At 37.8% G+C, this 19,650-nt stretch overlaps 1 protein-coding gene across 1 annotated transcript in view; it reads right to left on the minus strand.

Moving 5' to 3' along the window:
- Positions 1-19,051, minus strand: part of LOC140138777 (rap guanine nucleotide exchange factor 1-like) — a 63,932-nt gene extending 44,881 nt beyond the window's left edge. The window contains 6 exon segments of the mRNA XM_072160545.1: positions 2,305-2,411; positions 2,414-2,579; positions 13,766-13,862; positions 15,137-15,197; positions 16,297-16,529; positions 18,375-19,051. Coding sequence (XP_072016646.1) covers positions 2,305-2,411; positions 2,414-2,579; positions 13,766-13,862; positions 15,137-15,197; positions 16,297-16,529; positions 18,375-18,870 — 1,160 coding nt within the window. The 5' untranslated portion in view covers positions 18,871-19,051.
- Positions 19,052-19,650: the final 599 nt, after the last annotated feature.

Consider the following 19,650-nt stretch of genomic DNA (forward strand, 5'->3'; position numbering starts at 1 on the left):
CCAGGACTTTAAGATTTAGTTAATTAGCCTATTGATTTAAGTAATTCGACAGTTTATTTCTATTAAGTTTGATCAACTCGTAATCAACAAGCCTTATAACATTGCGGATTAATATCAACATATTTTATTTCGAGAATCGTCTCGTGATATCTCGCCAGAAGCATCATGAATTATTAATTCAAGCCCTATACTTTGTCTACTTTAAATCCACATATGATGGACCAGACAGGTCAGCTATATCCCTCTTTAATAACACGGATCTACTTTTCAGCCTAGTAGTAAAAGCCTAACAATTCCCGTCGATAACACGCTGATCTATAAGTCTGATAACTCTGATAACTCCAAACTTTTTATCCTACCCCTAACTCCATCCCTAACTCTAATAAGCACAAGCTATATTCAGCTGTTAAGCCCTATTTTTAGCCAAATTTTGTACCACTGAATGTGTGCTTGTTTGCATAAATTTGAATTTGGTGCAGTCAACATATTATTCAACAGAGAACTAAACAAGCACTAGACTACATAAAGTCTGCACAAAAAGTAACGCAGCTGTTATAAATACGCCTATAGTATCAGAACTAATAATTGTGTTCACAATATTTCAACATAGAAAGAAGGATGATTTATTTATGCGCATTTTGATACCCAATTTGTCTAATTGCATTCCATATTAACAACACAGCAGTGTTTTGGAGGAGAAATACTTGAATTAAAAAGTTGCAGCTATTTGTATTAATTTGAAGTCAGCGCGAAGATAATGGAGGGTTTTACATGCCACAATGCTTGCGTAATAACCGTTGATCGCTGTAAACTGCAACTTTTAAATTCAGGTATTTTTCTTCAAAGGCACTAGTGTGCTGTTAATATTGAACGACATTCGACAAATGGGGCATCAAAATGCGCATATAAATCATCCTTCTTTCTATGCAGAAATATTGTGGAAACAATTATTAGTTCTGAAGTTATAGGCGCATTTATAACAGCTGCGTTACTTTTTGTGCAGACTTTACATCTTCATAATTATGTGCTCTACTAAGTACTTCATACTTTTTTCCCTACGAACAGATTTTCTTCTTTCTCTAAAATGTGGTTAGCCTAACCACTGTAATACTAGAGTAACAAGGCGGTTGTCTTATATTAACTTTGGCAGGTGATACGACTGAAGCGACAAGTTTGCGGTTTACATGTCTCATTCGACTTAATCACAACCACACTGATGGGATGGACTGTGAATCGAGTATAAAATACAGCTACCGAGTCTGTCTCTTCAGAAACCCGGTCGGGCAATTTTGATACTGTAACCCAGATACGCTGTCTAGCCTATGTTAAACAAGGGCATGTTATCTATTGGATACACAAATGAATGAATTTCAATTATCTGCTAATAATGGGAACCAGGTGTTGTTAGGCACATCGTTTTTAGCGTGTTAACAATATTACTCATCCTCGGAATTAACAAACCTATGATTTGGCAGCCTATTTCATGCAAGTTTGATAGAACCACCCCCAAATTAACCACAATACACTAGGCCTCAAAACACTTAATTTTAATTTTGGGGGCTACTTTCCACAAAGTTTCCTTCCAGAAGCTACCTTCTATTAAAAATGATCCCCCGTAATTTTATTTTTGAGGGCAATCTATTCTTGGCAATTTCGGGGGCAATCTTCTTTTGCCCTGTCTATTTTGATTGCTACAATAGAATTGACCATACAGTAAATCCTGAAATCCATTGCGATGTATCCCATATTAAATATGTCACATCGCGCCCAATGCAGGACTATGTGTGCAGTGACAGTGCAGTAGACACTGATGTGCACATAGAACTCCAAGGGATTCAGGGCTACATCAAAAAGGAGAATTGAGAGGCAAAACTTGCTACAGTTTTTTCTCTGGGACTACTAGAGCAAACCATGACTTAGCTTCTCAGCATAGACCATAAAAAGACTATCTATGTTTAAAACTATTTACTTCAATTTTGTAACTTATTTAAGCTAACTGTGCATGTTAATGGGAAAAAAGTCCCATGCTAGCAAAAGTCAACATTTGTCAAATTTTAATATTTGTATTATTTGTAACTTTCAGACACAGGCTAAAGAACCGAGGTAACTCAAAAGTGAAAACACAATTTGAGGAGCATCCCTCAAACAACAATGTCCTCTCCAAAGCAATACCTGAAAGTATTAACATTTCAAGTTATTAAACAAATCTTGTCAATCAAAACCTGTAAAAAAAGAAAAATCAAATAACTGGCTACCATGACAACAACTGTTACCATGGCAACAACATAATAATCACCCACTTACTCTTTGGGATCTATCTTTGGTGTGGTCGGCGCCGACGAGGTTGTATGAGACGCCATTGACGATGATAGATCGGCGCTCATCCGCCTTTCCCGAGCTTTTAATTTCTCTCGTACATGTCTACCAATTCCTTAATGCCAGTCTTGACTTCTTCCGTGATAACGCTACCCTCCCCTTTATCCATGGCGTCGGTCCCGTAAAGTACGACTCTGTCGGCCCAATGGATAAGTTTCGCCAGGGCTTGGTAGACTTGGTTGTGCCTTGATGAAAGAACAGAACTGTGGAAAATGAAAGAAAAGTGTTTTTAAAAAGTTGCAATATCTTTGATTTGATCAGATTCACTTAATTCTTTGCTGAAAACGGTACTTCCTTTAAATTCTGAGCTGCAGCCATCCCCTGAATCCCAAATTTTCTAGGATCTTGTTCTCTTTAAGGCAATCAGCTGAAATTGATAAGTACATATACATAGTCTTAGTCAAAGGAAATATAGAAGACCTGCACACTGATATATAAATTTAGTACATAAATAATAGTACTTAATTCTTTATTTAGATCAATTACAAAATGTTTCTGCAAGGTCTGTAACCCAGTCTATGACTTCAGCTGCAGTTAAACTAGCAGGGTTGTCAAAAAATTTCAGCCCGAATCGTGGGTCAAATAATCGAAACGTCGCCCAATTTTCCTCTTTACCATTGGTTTCTATGGGGCAGTCGGAAGTCGCGGGACCCAATGTTGAAAAGTCACCCAATTTTGTTCTTAACCACTTGTTTTCTATTGGACAGGAACTTGTTATAAGTCGTAGGAAAATATTCAAAAGTCGCCCAATTGGGCTATCAAATCGCGGGTTTGGCAACCCTGGGTACTAGTAGCATTTTACAAGTATTAATTACCATGGTGCCCCGATTACAACTTAAAGGTTAGAGGCGATTAAAGTGACTTGTATATCTCTGACTACTATTATTACAGTCAGTCCCAGGGATCAGTTCCTACTACCCTGAGCATGTATTTGAAAGACTGGGCTATTCCCGTTGAAATCCACACCCCCTGTGGAAAACATGACCTTAATCTTCCGCACAGGGAGTGTGAATTTCAAATGGGGGTTGCCTGAATTGGTGACTCCATTTGAAATCTACACCCCTGTGTGGAGGATCATTAAGGTCATGTCTTCCATAGGGAGTGTGGATTTCAACTAAATAGCTCATTTGGAAGACAACTGATGAAGGAATCTCTCCTTGCTTTGCACGCCGTTATTGAAGTGGAAAATTATCTGTAGCTGCTTGTTTGCGATTTGTTGTTTATGAAACAACTCAATGCGTCTTGTTTTTTTAAATTTGTATTATCTTTTTATACGGTATATAGCTGAGTGGAGTACAAAAAGCACAAAATTAAATATGGCATGAAAAAACTTTTATAAATTTCAAGTCCACCTAAGGCAGATAGGGATCATATATGATTGAGATGAGCATTAAACATTTACAAATTACAAAAGCACAAAATTAAATATGGCATGAAAAAACTTTTATAAATTTCAAGTCCACCTAAGGCAGATAGGGATCATATATGATTGAGATGAGCATTAAACATTTACAAATTAGTGACTTTTAAGGGTTCGGATGGCGACGTTTTCACCTATTTTTGTGTGACCTGAGAGCACATCAGACATATCGAATTGTATTTTGAAAAAGAGGAATGTATGTCCTTCGATATCAAATAATTCTGATATTTGAAATTTGTGATATTAATAATTTTATGGCAAATGATTAAAAACTGATATTTTTGACATTTGATAGTCCTCAAAGTAAACTTTATAAAATAAATCTACTAATATGTAGCTGGGAGGTAAAAGTAAAAAGGTAAAGGAGTCGATCCTGTATAAACAGTGATCGGAGTGCCCATCTCTCTTTCATTGGCGATTGGGCCAGACTCCTCCATGTAATGTTGCTATAGGGGATCGCTACACCTCCTCTACAGCGAGTCTGTTACCTTCCCAGCATTTAAGAATGCCGGTACCCATTTAAACACTTGGGTGGAGAGGAGTAATCGAGATAAAGTGCCTTACTCAAGGGCACAACACGATGGCGTCGCCGGGGCTCGAACCCGCAACCTTCCGATTATGAGTCAGTGCCCGTTCCGCTAGGCCACCGTTTGTGAGTCCCACAAACATACTGTGCAAATGTTGCTATCCAAGCCCTTAAAGGCAAGGACCAAAAAGAAATCTGCTTGAACTTTTAAAGGGACACATTCTTTTCAAGATAATACTTACCTGAAAATTATTATAAATAACTTGGAACTATTTCATTTCAACAGAAAATTCTAAGCTTCTGTCATGTGCCATATAACAAGTATTCCCAGGTCTTCAAATCTGTGAATCTGTGATAGTTTGCATCGATTTCACCATCAGCCCATTGAATTTTTTTCAGTATACTCAAGACTTACAAATCTGTATTTTCCATACAAAATCAGTATTTTCACAATTTCACTTAGAAAAGTATTCGAAAAAGTACTTAGAAAAGAACATTATTCTTAACTTGAACATTTTTAGTTTTCTTCTGCATTTTTTCCATATTATTTAGAAAATTCAGTACAAAATACTGCAACTCAGTACTGGTTGGCAACTCTCCTTGTACGGAACCAAAGCATGCTTATAAATTCAAGACTTTTTAACCCAAAATAGTAAGCACATCTCAAGAACCACTGATAGAATATATTATTTTCTGACATATCTGAAACTTCATATATTTTCTGACATGCCACCTCACCTATTACTCTGGGAGGCGAGTTCTAGGCCAGGGGCGGATTCAGGGGGGGGCGCAGCCGGCGCGCGCCCCCTCTATTTGACTAGCAAAGGGCGCCGGTAACTTAAAAATACAAAAATTGTAAGAAATTAAAAAAAGGAACAAATTCGCCATGAACAGCAAACAATGGGCCAAAACCGTTGAGTTTTCGAGGGGGTAACCCCCTTTAACACATATTTTTCGTCGTCGACCAAAAGGCGCCCCCTTTATCAAAAATTCCTGGATCCGACCCTGTAGGCAATTCATGTATAATCACATGAATTTTGTTCTCATTTATATATGCAATTTCAATGAAGCTCCAAATAATATGAAACAAAATCTAATTTCTGACATTTATGAAACTCGATAGATTTTCTGACTTGTCAATTTTACTTACAATCTGTGAGAAGCGAGTTGTCGATAAATCACGCATAATCATGTGAATTTCAGCTGGCTTATTGCCTAGTCTTATTGACACATTCTACAATGCACTTTGATTTGTCGTTTGATTCGAAGTAAGTTGCACTTTTTGTAATATTTTTAACTTGGCTAGATTTTATTTTATTTTACAAAGACACGTATCTAACATAAACCCAGTAAAATAATATACCTAATTCTGAAGATTTTAAAATTGTGAGGGGGGGGGGGCTAAAATGATTGGAGTGGAGCCCTATGGAACTTGGCACAATACCAGAACTGATCTATTTTGAAATTTTGATCAAAAGTAACACATATTTTTTTGCCATTTTCATTATTGGCTAGTTACATTTGACTATATCTCAAAGGGGAAAAAATATTGTTTTTTGTGTGTGTACACTTCATATTTTTTAATTTGGCCTAATCAGCCGAACCTTCCACGAAAACGTGACATCTGATAATTACACAAGGGAATACCTGTACATGACAGTTCTTGTTACTACACATGCCGTGGTGATCAATGCAGCCTAAAATAGGCCTGTCTATTATCGTAAGCACCCAGATTAGAAGCATAACTATCATCTCGACTTAGTCATCATCCACAAGGGGAAGGAGGCAGGGACAGGGTATGCTACAATTAGTTATTAATAAGTTAATAAGTAATCATATCTTATTTTCCACAGGGGGAGGATTCCCTGGGGTAGGTTAACTTGTGGGTGAAGTTTCTACCTGTAGGATGTGAGTGAGTGCCAGGTGTACTTTCTTTAAACTAATGATAATAGACACATACCATACCAGGGTTACAGGGTAGCATTTACTGCCTTTTGGTATATCAATGACCCCTTTTTCCAGGGCCGTAGCAAGCGGGGCGGCCGGGGATGCCATGGCCGCCCCACTTTTTGAGAAATTTGTTATGTTTTTCTTTGTATCTTTATTTCAATATGGGCATAGATTTGTAATTTGGCCGCCCCATATTTGTGATGGCCGCCCCACATTTTTCGACCTTGCTACGGCCCTGTCTTTTTCTAAGCCAATTTTGGTACATGAATGGGTCCTTTTTTCAAATTTTTCTCATTTTTTTTGGAAAATAACCCAATTTTGCCAAAAATTTTTGGGAAAATTTGTAAAAACTAAGACAATTTGGGTTAAATTTGGCGGCAAATTTGGACTTTTGATATATCGATGGGTCCACTTTCAATTTCTCAGCGGCACACCCCTACCAAAACCAAACTTGAGTACCCCCTCCCCTCGGATATGATATGATGTTACAAATCTTCTTGTAATACTGAATAGCACTTAGGGAGTGTTCAGAAATACTTTGGTGGGGGGCTGGTAAAAGGAGGGGGCCAAAAAGTTTTGGACCTTAAAAAGGGGGACCAAAAAGTTGTAGGTGGTAGGAAAGGGGGCCCAAAAAAGTTTTCCGCTTTAAAACCCAAAATTTTCACTATTAAGTATAGCCTAATGTTTGTTATAGGATAATGGGGGGTCAAAAAAGTTTTGTCTGTCAAAAGAGGGGGGGCAAAAAAGTTTAGCGGTCCATCGAGGGGGGGTCAAAAAAGTTTTAAAGCGAAAAATTTGTGGGAGACCAGCCCCCCCTACCAAAGTATTAATGAACACTCCCTTATTCACAGATACTCATAGCCCAATAGAGCAGCTAAAAGAAGGGCACCAGGTGCTATTTGAGGGGCTTAACAGTGTGTGAATGAGGATAGTTTTCACTTGGAATATTATAAATCTCAATGCAGCAATATACATTCAATTTTTATTTAAAAATAAATATATGTGACACGATCTGGTCCATGGGGGCCAAAGGCAGCAAATTTGAAATTGAAATAAAGGTGAAAATATGGAGTAAAAAAACCAATAAAATACATAAGAATATAGGCATTAGGCAGTAACTCAATTTTCAAAAATGCCTCCTTTGGCCCCCATGGACCAGATCGTGTCACATATTGATAATTTAACATTTTCACATATTTCTTATTTGGTTCAATGGGTATTTTTTTTTTATCCTCTTTTTAGGGTATGGTTCAATAGGATGTATCCACAAAAAACAAACTTATTTCCAAAATTTCAGTTGATTCGGAAACTGAATTTGCAAGTTACAAATTGGACCATATCTTCGCAAAACGACCTAATCTGCACGAAAGTTTATGCACACAAACATTATATAGTCTTAGGTTTCTGATGGTTTAGAAATCTCAACTTGTTTGTGGAGTAATACGTTAGGGGGATGAAGCTGTCGATCATGAATGTCCTGCGCTTTTGATCATAGCAGGATCTTTATCCAACAGTAAATGTTTCTCTTATTTGGCACAAGTCTACAGACCACTGGAAGCGAAAGGATCAAATCAAAATGACAATCAAGCCCTTCTTTACCTTTAAAAGAATATTGCAGAAATAGCTGTCAACCACAAAATTGAAAATCCTGCATCAAAATGGTAACAGGACATCCTAACCCAAATATTTCTCCCTGTTTTGTTTCAGTAGGAGTATTTGGCTGTTCCAGTTAAAATCCATACACCCCCTGGGAAGACATGACCTTAATCTCCCTCGCAAGGGATAGGCCTATAGATTTCAAATTTAGTCACCCATTCAGGTAACCCCATTTGAAATTCACACTCCCTATGTGGGAGATTAAAGTCATGTCTTCCACAGGGGGCATGGATTTCAACTGGAATAGCCTAAAACCACAGGGTAGCTAGGTGGTACCAGTTATTAGAAGGCTTTCTCAATTCTCATGGTTTACTTTGCGATTACAATGCCTACTCACTATTTCCTGAGCCAAGACAACACATGGGATGTTTTTGTAACTTAATCCAATGCAATAGGCACTGTACTTTATAGAACTTACGAAGTCACAATGGTATTTTCACTTTCATGAAAAAAGTCTTTTTTGTGAAATTAACAGCCAAATTTACTTAACTCTCTCCAAGTGGGTGTTGATTGCAGACGACAAGTTTCAAATTTTTTAATTAAAAAATTTCAGAATTGTAAATATTCATAACTATATTTGGAATCAGCATGAAAAATGCATTGAAATGAGTACAAACAAGCTTAGTATTGGTTCAGTGGTTCTTAAGATAGCTCTTGATATTTTGAGAAAATATGTCAAAACTTCTTGAAACCCTATGGCTAGCACACGGAGCAATCTAGTGCTGTCCCAGTGCTAATGGTTGTGTTGGTTATAAATTGCTTGTCTTGGTTATAAAATCAGGACAGCAAGACTTCAGGACTGAGTTGTGTAATGTAAATCAGGAAATATTACAGCCTCTAGTCAGTTCAGGTCAAAAGAAAACATGTTTCCTGTCCTTAACCAACAGGCTAACCAACCTAAATTTTTGACGTATTTCCAAGAAATAATACTGACATTAAGTCCTGAAATTTCATTAAAAAAACGCTTTGTGCCTTTCAGATGTGTGATATTTTCAAGTCATTTTATCAATTTATATAGATTAATAAATGCATATCATTTGTTGTGAGTGAAACTGTACAAACTGCATCCCGCAGGAGGAGTGCATTAGATGCATCAACATCTCAGTGCAAAGTGGATTATTTTGAACAATTTCTTGAGCAACAGGTAATAACCAATCTGAAATGTACAGATATCGACTGGTCAGTGCCAGAAGTAGGTAAGTACAATATAGCTGCCATGTGTAGATGAGTACCATATATGTGTGTAAATTGCCAAATGTTCACAGGGCAGCTATTGCACTTACTCACTTCTGGCACTGAGCAGTTGTAAAAGTTACAGTGGAATATCCCAATTCATCTCTTATGTAACCAAGAGACAAGGCTTTTCCTGGCCACCCTACCAACCTTGTAAACTTTTGATTCATCCTGACTAAAACTTACTCAAAAGTTATAATCATTGCAATCTTTCAAAATGACTCAGGCACATCATTCACAAGTAATTACTTGCTACATTGCAACTATTACTTCTCCAGATAGATTTATTTTTCCAAGCAAGATATTCATGTATCAAGAAAACCATTAAACTAAACCGAAAGCCAGTGCCAAGAAATCGCTGGCATACCAGAAATACACTATCACATGGATCCACAACATGCTCATCTATAAGGGCACAGTTCTTTAACCCCAATACATTTGCACATTCATTGAATGACCTTTGAAAACTTGGGTACAAAACTCATACTCTGTAACTTGAGGTCAACTTTTACACTATGATTGTTTCGATAGTTTCATTGATATTAAAGAACTATGCCTTTAGGATGAGACTATTGTGGTCCATAGTATATAAGCCAAAATGATCTCACCTCCGACGGCACAGTTTGTAAACCTTCATTCAACACTACTGGCTCAAAGTTTGACCTCAAGGTGTAAAGTATGAGTTTTTGTACCCCAATACATTCAAAGGTCATTTCATAAATGTACAAACATATGGGTTAAAAGAACTGTGTCTGAAGGATGAGCATGTTTCAGATCCTAGCACTGTATTCTGAAACAGAGAAGATACATTACCCTTCCCAGAATCCTTTGCTACATGATACATCCCCTCATTTCATCAAATAACACTCCCATTACTTTGTAACGATTCTCTTTGCTTACAATTTTGGGAATAGACTGGCTAAACATGGGTCGATAGTCAAGATATAAACATAATTTGCAAGATCTGGATGTGCTCTGTTCGTCACTGATCACATTTCATCACTATCGACCCATTGTGATAGATAGCATATCGGTACAGAAAATTGAAATGGGAGAAATGCATTATGGGAAGTTCTTCTCTAGTTCCGACATGCCTACTGAAAATAAATACTGCACAAGATTGGCAGATACAGAAGCACACATTAAATCATGTTGATGCTCGACTATAGTGTGTCTTGCATCGAGTTGAGAGTAACGCCATGTTGGATAGATCTCGAAATGGCAGATTTGAATCATTGCATTTACGCGGTTGCGTCACCAGCGTATGGACAAATTATGTGTGTGTATAAGGCCTGTGGGATTAGGTTAGTCCATAGTGCACGCAATTTGAATCTGCAACTGTGAAATCCAACATGGCATTACTTTCAACTTGAGACGAAACACACTATACAGGGTGTCCCAGAAAAAATTACCGAGTGAATAGAATTGAACGTAAGTCGAGAAGTAGACATCGGAATCAAAATATTTAAAATGTAGCGCATAGCCTATTTTATTGTGCATTACGTACGGAAATTTTATTTGATTCGGTTGACTGGTTGCGAAGAAATTAACGATAACATAATGCGCGTATCAATGCAGTTCATTCCAAGTTTGATCACTGGCGCTTTTTTCATACTCGCTCACCGTTTCGTAAAGTTTGTGTATCTCATTAAATTTAGTTCACATTATTTATTTTATAATCCGACGGTGTTATGTTATTCATGCTTTCACTGAAGATGAATTACAGTTTGTCCGAGAAAACTTTGATTTCTGCACTGGAAGCTTTCCAACTTTAATTATTTAGGTTGTGCAAGTATGTTATGTTTTAACTTTCCAAAGAACATTTGAGCCAAGAATGGCAATGATCAAATGCTTACAGTTCACGCGTGATTTTTGATACCATGCAAGATTAATGTTGAAGTTTTAAAAGATTTCAACTTTGCATTACAATTTAATGTGTGTGAGAATTTTTAAGCCAACTGGAATGCTTTTATGCAATAATTCTTTATGCAACATTTAAGTCAACATTAACGAAAAAAGATATTTTCAAGTACCGAACATCATCTTACATGCAAGCTTTCATTTTCAATATCGTGCAAGTTTTCAAATTTGAATAAAACCTAATTAAATGTTTTGCAAGAAACAGATTGTTTAAAAAGAACGAAAAGGATTTCACCGAACAAAACATGAAACCCATTGACAGTTAACCACTATAGTGCGCATTGTGTTGAATGATCTTTCTTTCAAACTTGGAATGAAGTGAATTTACGCATGCGTTATGAAATCGCTCATTTCTTCGCAACTAGTCAATCGATTCCAGTAAAATTGACGTATAAGATGCAGAATAAGATGGGCTACACGCTGATGTTTAGATTTTTGGATTTTGATGTCTATTTCTCGACTTACGTCCAAATTCATTCGCACAGTAATTTTTTCTGGGACACCCTGTAGTCTCAGTAAAACTTTCTAAAATTCTTTGAGATGAATCATAGCATACATCTAGGAGCAATCACAGACGAATGGCATGTGCCATGTTGTATTACTGTGCAGTAATATTTAGGATGTAAACTAACCAGTTGCCCAAACATTGGCCGAATTTCAAGAATTTGAACAATTATCGTAGCAAGTCTGAGAAGCAACAGAACTTTATAGGCTGCATGTGTATTTGTGGTAATGTTGGATATCAAACTTGTGCAGTTGCATTCTTTGCATGAACTCTGTCGTCATTTTGAAAATTTCAGTTATGAAGCGGAGGAGGTGGTTCTGAGAAGTTGGGGAGATCCTTATTCGAAGTTGAACTAGGAAAGTTACGAATGTCCTAAATCTCAAGAATTTTAACTATGAAACGATATCAGTTCTGAGAAGTTTATGTGCTACGTGTATGTTTGTGGTGTAATGTTGGATATCAAACTTGGGCAATTGCATTCTTTGCATGAACTCTGTCGTCATTTTGAAAATTTCAGTTATGAAGCGGAGGAGGTGGTTCTGAGAAGTTGGGGAGATCCTTATTCGAAGTTGAACTAGGAAAGTTACGAATGTCCTAAATCTCAAGAATTTTAACTATGAAACGATAGCAGTTCTGAGAAGTTTATGTGCTACGTGTATGTTTGTGGTGTAATGTTGGATATCAAACTTGTGCAATTGCATTCTTTGCATGAACTCTGTCGTCATTTTGAAAATTTCAGTTATGAAGCGGAGGAGGTGGTTCTGAGAAGTTGGGGAGATCCTTAGGCGAAGTTGAACTAGGCAAGTTACGAATGTCCTAAATCTCAAGAATTTTAACTATGAAACGATAGCAGTTCTGAGAAGTTTATGTGCTACGTGTATGTTTGTGGTGTAATGTTGGATATCAAACTTGTGCAATTGCATTCTTTGCATGAACTCCGTCATCATTTTGAAAATTTCAGTTATGAAGCGGGGGGGGTGGTTCTGAGAAGTTGGGGAGATCCTTATTCGAAGTTAAACTAGGAAAGTTACGAATGTCCTAAATCTCAAATTTTAACTATGAAATGATAGCAGTTCTGAGAAGTTTATGTGCTACGTGTATGTTTGTGGTGTAATGTTGGATATCAAACTTGGGCAATTGCATTCTTTGCATGAACTCTGTCGTCATTTTGAAAATTTCAGTTATGAAGCGGAGGAGGTGGTTCTGAGAAGTTGGGGAGATCCTTATTGAAGTTGAACTAGGAAAGTTACTGAATGTCCTAAATCTCAAGAATTTTAACTATGAAACGATAGCAGTTCTGAGAAGTTTATGTGCTACGTGTATGTTTGTGGTGTAATGTTGGATATCAAATTTGTGCAATTGCATTCTTTGCATAAACTTGATTGTAATTTTGAAAATGCCAGTTATGAAGCAGAGGCGGTGGTTCTGAGAAGTTGGAGAGACGGAGAGGTCCTTATTTGAAGTTGAAATAGGAACGTTAGGAATATTTACAATCTCAAGAATTTAAACATTGAAATGATAGCAGTTCAGAGAAGTTTATTGTGCTACGTCTAGTTTGTGTATCCGTGTATGTTTGTGGTAATGTTGGATATCAAACTTGAACAATTTCAAAGTACATTTTTGGCATCAACTTGGTCATTATTTTGAAAATGTCACTTATAAAGCAGAGGCAGTGGTTCTGAGAAGTCGGGAGACGAATATATGTGCCATATTCCTTGAATAGTCGCCCCCCTTCAATTAAACGCCACCCACCACTTTATTCAACCAAGATGTTTCAAAAATGCTGATATTTCCATGCTATCTTGTGTAGTAAGCTTACCATGGTGCACACACGGTTGCTATTGGCATCAGTATTTGCCAAAAATCTGGTTGTAAACCCCAAAGTGAACAGGAAGTCATCGTTCTAAGTTCATAGGTCGAAAATTTCAGCATGAGTTTTAAGCTTACCTAATGATTTCAACGGGAATTATCGTTCTAAAATGACCTCTAATAAAGTAAACGCCCCCCCATTTTGGAAAAATGCAACGCCCTGGTGCGACTATTTGAAGAAATATGGTAGCTGTAATTTAGAAAGCAAAAATGTTCATAATTTGAGGTTTTTGCAGGGGGGACAAGAGTTCTAACTGGGAGGCATTTGCCCCCCCCTCCACCGACACTGTCGACATAGTAAATGACCTACCTTTCTTCATGGTTTAGACATGTGTTGAGCTGCTGATTGAGTTCCATGACTTCTTGTAACACTTTTGTGGTACTCCCTGGTAGCATAATCAATATATCTTTTGTACAACATCTGGAAAATAGAAGCAGAGGAGATTACTTGAACAACTCTACAATAAAATAATGTCAAAACATGGAATTATTTAAACAAACTGGTTTAAATTCATTCCTTTCATGAGGACTGATTGTTTCTATTCCTTTCCACCCAATGAAAGGGAAGGGGTAACAAGCATTATGGTAACTGTGGTGGCAACTGAAAAAGGGGTAAAGCCCACATTTTTGGGGAGCAAATTCACACAGGACCCCCCCCCATCACCACCCCCTGTACTGCCATAGAATATGGGTTCTGCAACAGAGATAGACTAAGCCCTAACTAAAAAGAAATCTGTAAAATATTGTTTATAACATTCATCTACAAATTAGGTGGATCTTATGTTGCATTTTGATGTGGCAATGACAATAATGTGCTTTTCCATTTTGAATCCACAACCCCTGCAGAAGATTTTCTCCCGGGGAGATTCAGGTTAGATCTTTATCAGAGGGTGTATGATATTCAAATGGAGCTGCCTAATGTGTTACCGTAAATGTTCGCCTAATGGCGCAATTGGGCTCCATGAGGGCCATTTCATGTGCAAATAAAGAGCTCCCTCCTCTGAAATACCACCAACAAGAATTCATGTTCCGTGCCCTTATTTGTTGGTGGGAATTTTTACGGGAGGGTACTTTTAGGTTGTGCCTAAAATTCCACGAAGTCCAGTGACCCCTAGAGCGCCATTAGGCAAATCTCTACAATATTCCATTGAAAATTCACACTCCCCCTGTGGAAGATACTTCCAAAATCTTCCAGAGTGGTACGGTATGAATTTTAAGCTGAATAGCCCAATCACTGGGAATTGATGGGTACCAATCATTTTGATACACCCTGTATTGCCTATAAACAAGCAATTCATGTAATCTATACTACACATAATCGAGTGACCTTATTTCTGCTCCATTCTTCCTTGTTCCATGGTTGTAAAAGAAAACAGAGATAGAAAACAGAGATATATGTACACAACTGAAATCCAAAAAGGGGATTTCCCTTTAGGGGATACTCCCATATGGGGTCACTGAATTGGGGTCATATGCTTTGAGGATGAAGTCTTTCCTATAAACAATTTTGACTATCTATGTCAACTGTCTTCTTTGAATCTTGATGATCAGGGTATGTTTCTTACTAAGAAAGCATGGAACGCTAACATCAGTCCCTTTTCTGAACTTTACAGTATACCCATATCAGATTCATACACAGGTTACTGGCATGTGACTTGATGGATGATGTTATGTCACTTACCTAGAAACCATTTGAGTGCTACCATAACAGCCTTCTCTGAACCTTGTAATTTATCCACATCCTGAAAAACAAATAAATAATTTTAATCATCTTTCAAAATAATTAGAAACATGAAACTTCTGACACTTACTAGCTTGTAGATAGTATCTTTCCATGAGGAAATATGATTTTTTTGGTCATTTTGAATCATATAAAGATGTGAGTACAGTTGAAGAAGAGTTTTCAAAATGAGAAGCAATCTCACAGAATTAACCCTCTAAGCACTACCTGCCAATCTAACATTGCCTCTGATTGGTCAATTACATGATATCTTCACCAATCAGAATGGAGTTTTGCAAATAATTCACCCCATTTTTTGCATGGTGAAACTATTCTAACAATGTTACTGATTGGTCCAAATGATAATGAAAAACTACTTTTTGACCAATAGGCAGGTAGTTCTCATTGACCAATTCTCATGGGGTTAAAACCAGAGAACCTGGATTGACTGCCATCTTGATACATGCGTGGAGCAAATATTGGGTATATTCGGTATTGCTCGCAATGCCCTCGGGGCAATCGTTGTCTTGTGACCACACCATCGCATACTAGACACATTTGAAAAACACACTTAATGTGACCTGAAAGCGATACTTGAACGCTTCTGAAGAGATGCAGAATTGGTGTTTTTTTTGTTTTTTCGGCGCACCGTTGGCAAGGACCAAATACCCCCCAATTTTCCCCCATAGCTGACAGAGCTATTGCACGTAGTAGTATAATGGTTCTCTGGTTGAATTTCTGTAAATTAACTTTTTTAAGGAGTTAGGAACCACTCACAAACACTTGTAACAGGGAGGCCTGATGCAAAAAGGAGGAGCCCTGAAAATTTTATCCCTCTGAAAAGGGGGAGGGGGCTTTAAAAAAATCACCTTAATTTTTCTTGTAGAACATGAGTTTACACTATTTTCTATGGGGTTGGCATACAATTTTCATGGCCAAAGGGTAAATAAATTTAGGTCCGAAAGGGGGCCCTGAAAAAAAATTGAATTTTTCATTTTGCATCAGGCCTCCCTTAATCAGGATCACCTTATATATACATAGGATTCCAGTTTTGATATTAAATGACATTGTACAATAATTGATAACCATATAAAAACGAAATGAAAACTCAATTCAATTACCTTGCTAACCCGGCCTTTATGACTATGTGCTGCATCAAATGACACAGGGGTATGATCCCGGGAGCCACGGCTCAGCTTCCGTCGCGTCATTTCAAACGCGCTTCTCCTCTGAGACTTGGGTCTGAGACTAGGCTCAGTCTTGGGTGTATCTGTTCCGATGTCGTCCTTTGATTCTTTTACTTTTGATGTCTTTTTCTTCTTACCCAGTCGAGGGAGGGTGTTGAATTTGTAAGCTGTAAAGAGAAGAGAAAGAGAGAACAGAAATAAATAACATTTGTTAGTAACTTTTACAACAAATTATGAAAACTGTGCCCTCCGAAGTAGGCACTTCAGTCACAAGATGGTGATAGGTAGCCTGCAGTATTTGAAATAAGTAGTTGTTTGTTCGCCCAGAACAATTCAATCTAGGACTGGACAATCAAAAATGCTACTGATGGTCCACTAGACAACCAAAAATATGCCTGTACAATTTCAAAAGCTCACATAAAATATACATTTTACAATCATGATACAAATTAAATCAAGAATAACTAGAATTTCACGGTTCTCGTCTCGACCTGCGCGGTTTTCGACGTAAAGCGTCGGTCGCAATGCCTCCACCTTGACGCCCATCATTTTAACCGGTGCAATTTCACTTGACCCCAAAATGACCTTCACATTATTTGCCTCACTAAGGTAGCCGTTCCCACCAAATTTCATAAACCTGCAGCAGTCTATGGCGATTTGACCCCAGACGACCCCCCAAATGACCTTGATATTTTTGCTTTGTTTCAGTGGTCATCCCCATAAAATTTCATGAACCTGCGACAATCTATGGCGATTTGACCTCGGATGACCTTGGATGACCCCAAAATGACCTTGACAAAAATAATGGATAACTAGTACACATATTTGATCAACCATTTAAAAAACATGACTGGAGTTCCATACAGATTTAACAATCAACATTTGCAGAAGTTTTGACTCTGAAGAAATCTGGGCGACCAACTTTATTTTCTTATATTCGGTTTTTGTTACTGTACGCAAAAAACTACGCATCAATAAAGTCCCAACTTGTGCACACGTAAATTCACATAAGCTATCAGCACCCCCCACAGTACTAGGATTAATATGCATAGTTAACTAACAGTTATATGTGCACGTAAAGCCTGTGCAACAATCTGAGGTACAGAACACCGGGACCGCACGTATGTATCATATAAAGACAAAGAATAGAATAAGGAAGTACTTCAGCCAAGGTAATATACATTAACTCTCTTCACGCTGGTGTCGACTGCAGACGACAAGTTTCAATTTTTTTTTAGAAATTCAAAAATTTCAGAAATGTAAATTTTCATGACCATATTTGAAATCAGCACGAAAAATGCATTAAAATGAGTACAAACAAGCTTAGTATTGATTCAGTAGTTCTTAAGATAACTCTTGATATTTTGAGAAAATATTTCAAAACTTGATTTTTTTCCATTGAAGCGCATGGCTAGCACGCAGAGCATTAATGTATGTATAGATGGCTGCTGTTTCCTTGCTTTGTTTTTTCAACCACGGTTTAATGTAATATGGTGGAATTCAGCCACATTTAAGAACAACTTTAAGAAATTTCAGGTCTTTTGTTTTGAGGAGAGCTGGAGCTCTCACCTGGCTACAGCTCTCCTTAATTGCTTTTGGTGTGAGCTACTTATCACTCCCCTTAACTGCAATCAGGAGAGCTGTTTTTTATGACTTCACCCAACTTCACTGTAACTAAATATCAGTAGAACATACTTGAAATCTATTGATAGGTTTCACCCAATTCAAAAATACACTTTTTGTATTCTCTAGAGGTACCTAAAGGTATACATAATATGACTGAAAACCCTCTTGTTGCTCGCCACTCTCCTGTAACAGCTCAGCCACTCTTCCTAAAGATTTTAGGGGAGCGGTTTGAACAGCTCTCCTTAATACCCTCAAGAGGAGCTGTTGAGAGCGTGCCTGAAAAATCTAAAACACACGGCCTAGAATTTAAAAAAAAGAAATCAACTTGAGAAAAATACATGTCACAGCAAGCTACATTAAAGCTATAAGCAAACCAGCAAACACACCTTCCCCGGGTAAAGGCAGTGTATCCATTCCTGGTAAACGCAGTGTATCCATTCCTGGTAAAGGTAGCGTATCCGCTCTTGATAAAGACAGTGTATCTGTTCCCGGTGTCCATCCTAAACCTTGTGTATCCATTCCTGGTAAAACCAGTGTATCCATACCCAAAGCGCCATTCCCTGCAATGAATGCACTCCTACATAGTCTGCCCAGATGTGGCATGTTTCTTGTATTCGTCAAATCACTTTGCACAGACTCCTCTTCCGTTGCAACTACAATCTCTATCGTAGATGGTACAGACGATGTGTCCACGTCTGTAGTGCCATTCTCTGTGTCTAAAGCACTCTCGCAGAGGCTCCCCAAACAAGGCACATTCCCTTCATCCGACAAGCTGTTTTGACCTGATTTCTCACTTTGGGGTACAGTTGGTGTATCAATCCCTATCGCACCTTTCCCCATGAATAACGCACTGGCACACAGACTGTCCAACGACGACGGCATCTTGCCGTTTTTAGACCCGGCTGCTATGGAAATCATTGTAGAAATTCACCACACACTCAAAAGTATAAGCCGTGAGTACAAGACAATCCTTCACAGATCTATGGCTATATGGTTATGGTGCATAGAAAACACACATTCAGTGGAGGTGATATATTGACTCGAACTACATGCAGGTATGCAGCACTGACAATAAAATGGTATACAGGAGACTCCTAGAAACAGTGAACTATGAACAGACCTTTGACTTAGGAGGCTTAAGTTCACTTAAATGCATTGGTTATGTGCCAGTTTTGAGACGTGCCTCATGATAACATACACTGTATTTAAGGCCTCCTCAGTTTTCAACAGAGAATGGTGGCTCTTAGACACAACTGGCTCACACTTTACCAATCTGTTTGGACGCAACCAAACAACAGATTTGAACCATATGACTCTGTCGAAACTATAATGTAAACTCAACACATTGTGCCAATTATATCCAAGAAATACTGACAATTAACAGCTTCCCCACGCCTGACTTGTTGATAAACTTTTATGTAGACCTAATATAGCTAGCGCATGTAGTTTGGCTGAAACCATATGTCCAGAATTAAATCATGTTAATTGTCTTGGAGAATCCACAAGTTCAGTGAACAACAATTTTCAAATCTATAAGCAATCAGTAGAATCTTGTCGCTATACTCTCCCAGTTACTAGTGTCTTTGGTGTCAATAAGAATATTTTATCGTAGTACCAGCTTCCAATTCATGTCAGGGATTGAACAATGATGTCTGTTATAGA

The sequence above is a fragment of the Amphiura filiformis genome, chromosome 18, assembly GCF_039555335.1.
Source record: "Amphiura filiformis chromosome 18, Afil_fr2py, whole genome shotgun sequence".
In the NCBI taxonomy this organism is placed as follows: Eukaryota; Metazoa; Echinodermata; class Ophiuroidea; order Amphilepidida; family Amphiuridae; genus Amphiura; species Amphiura filiformis.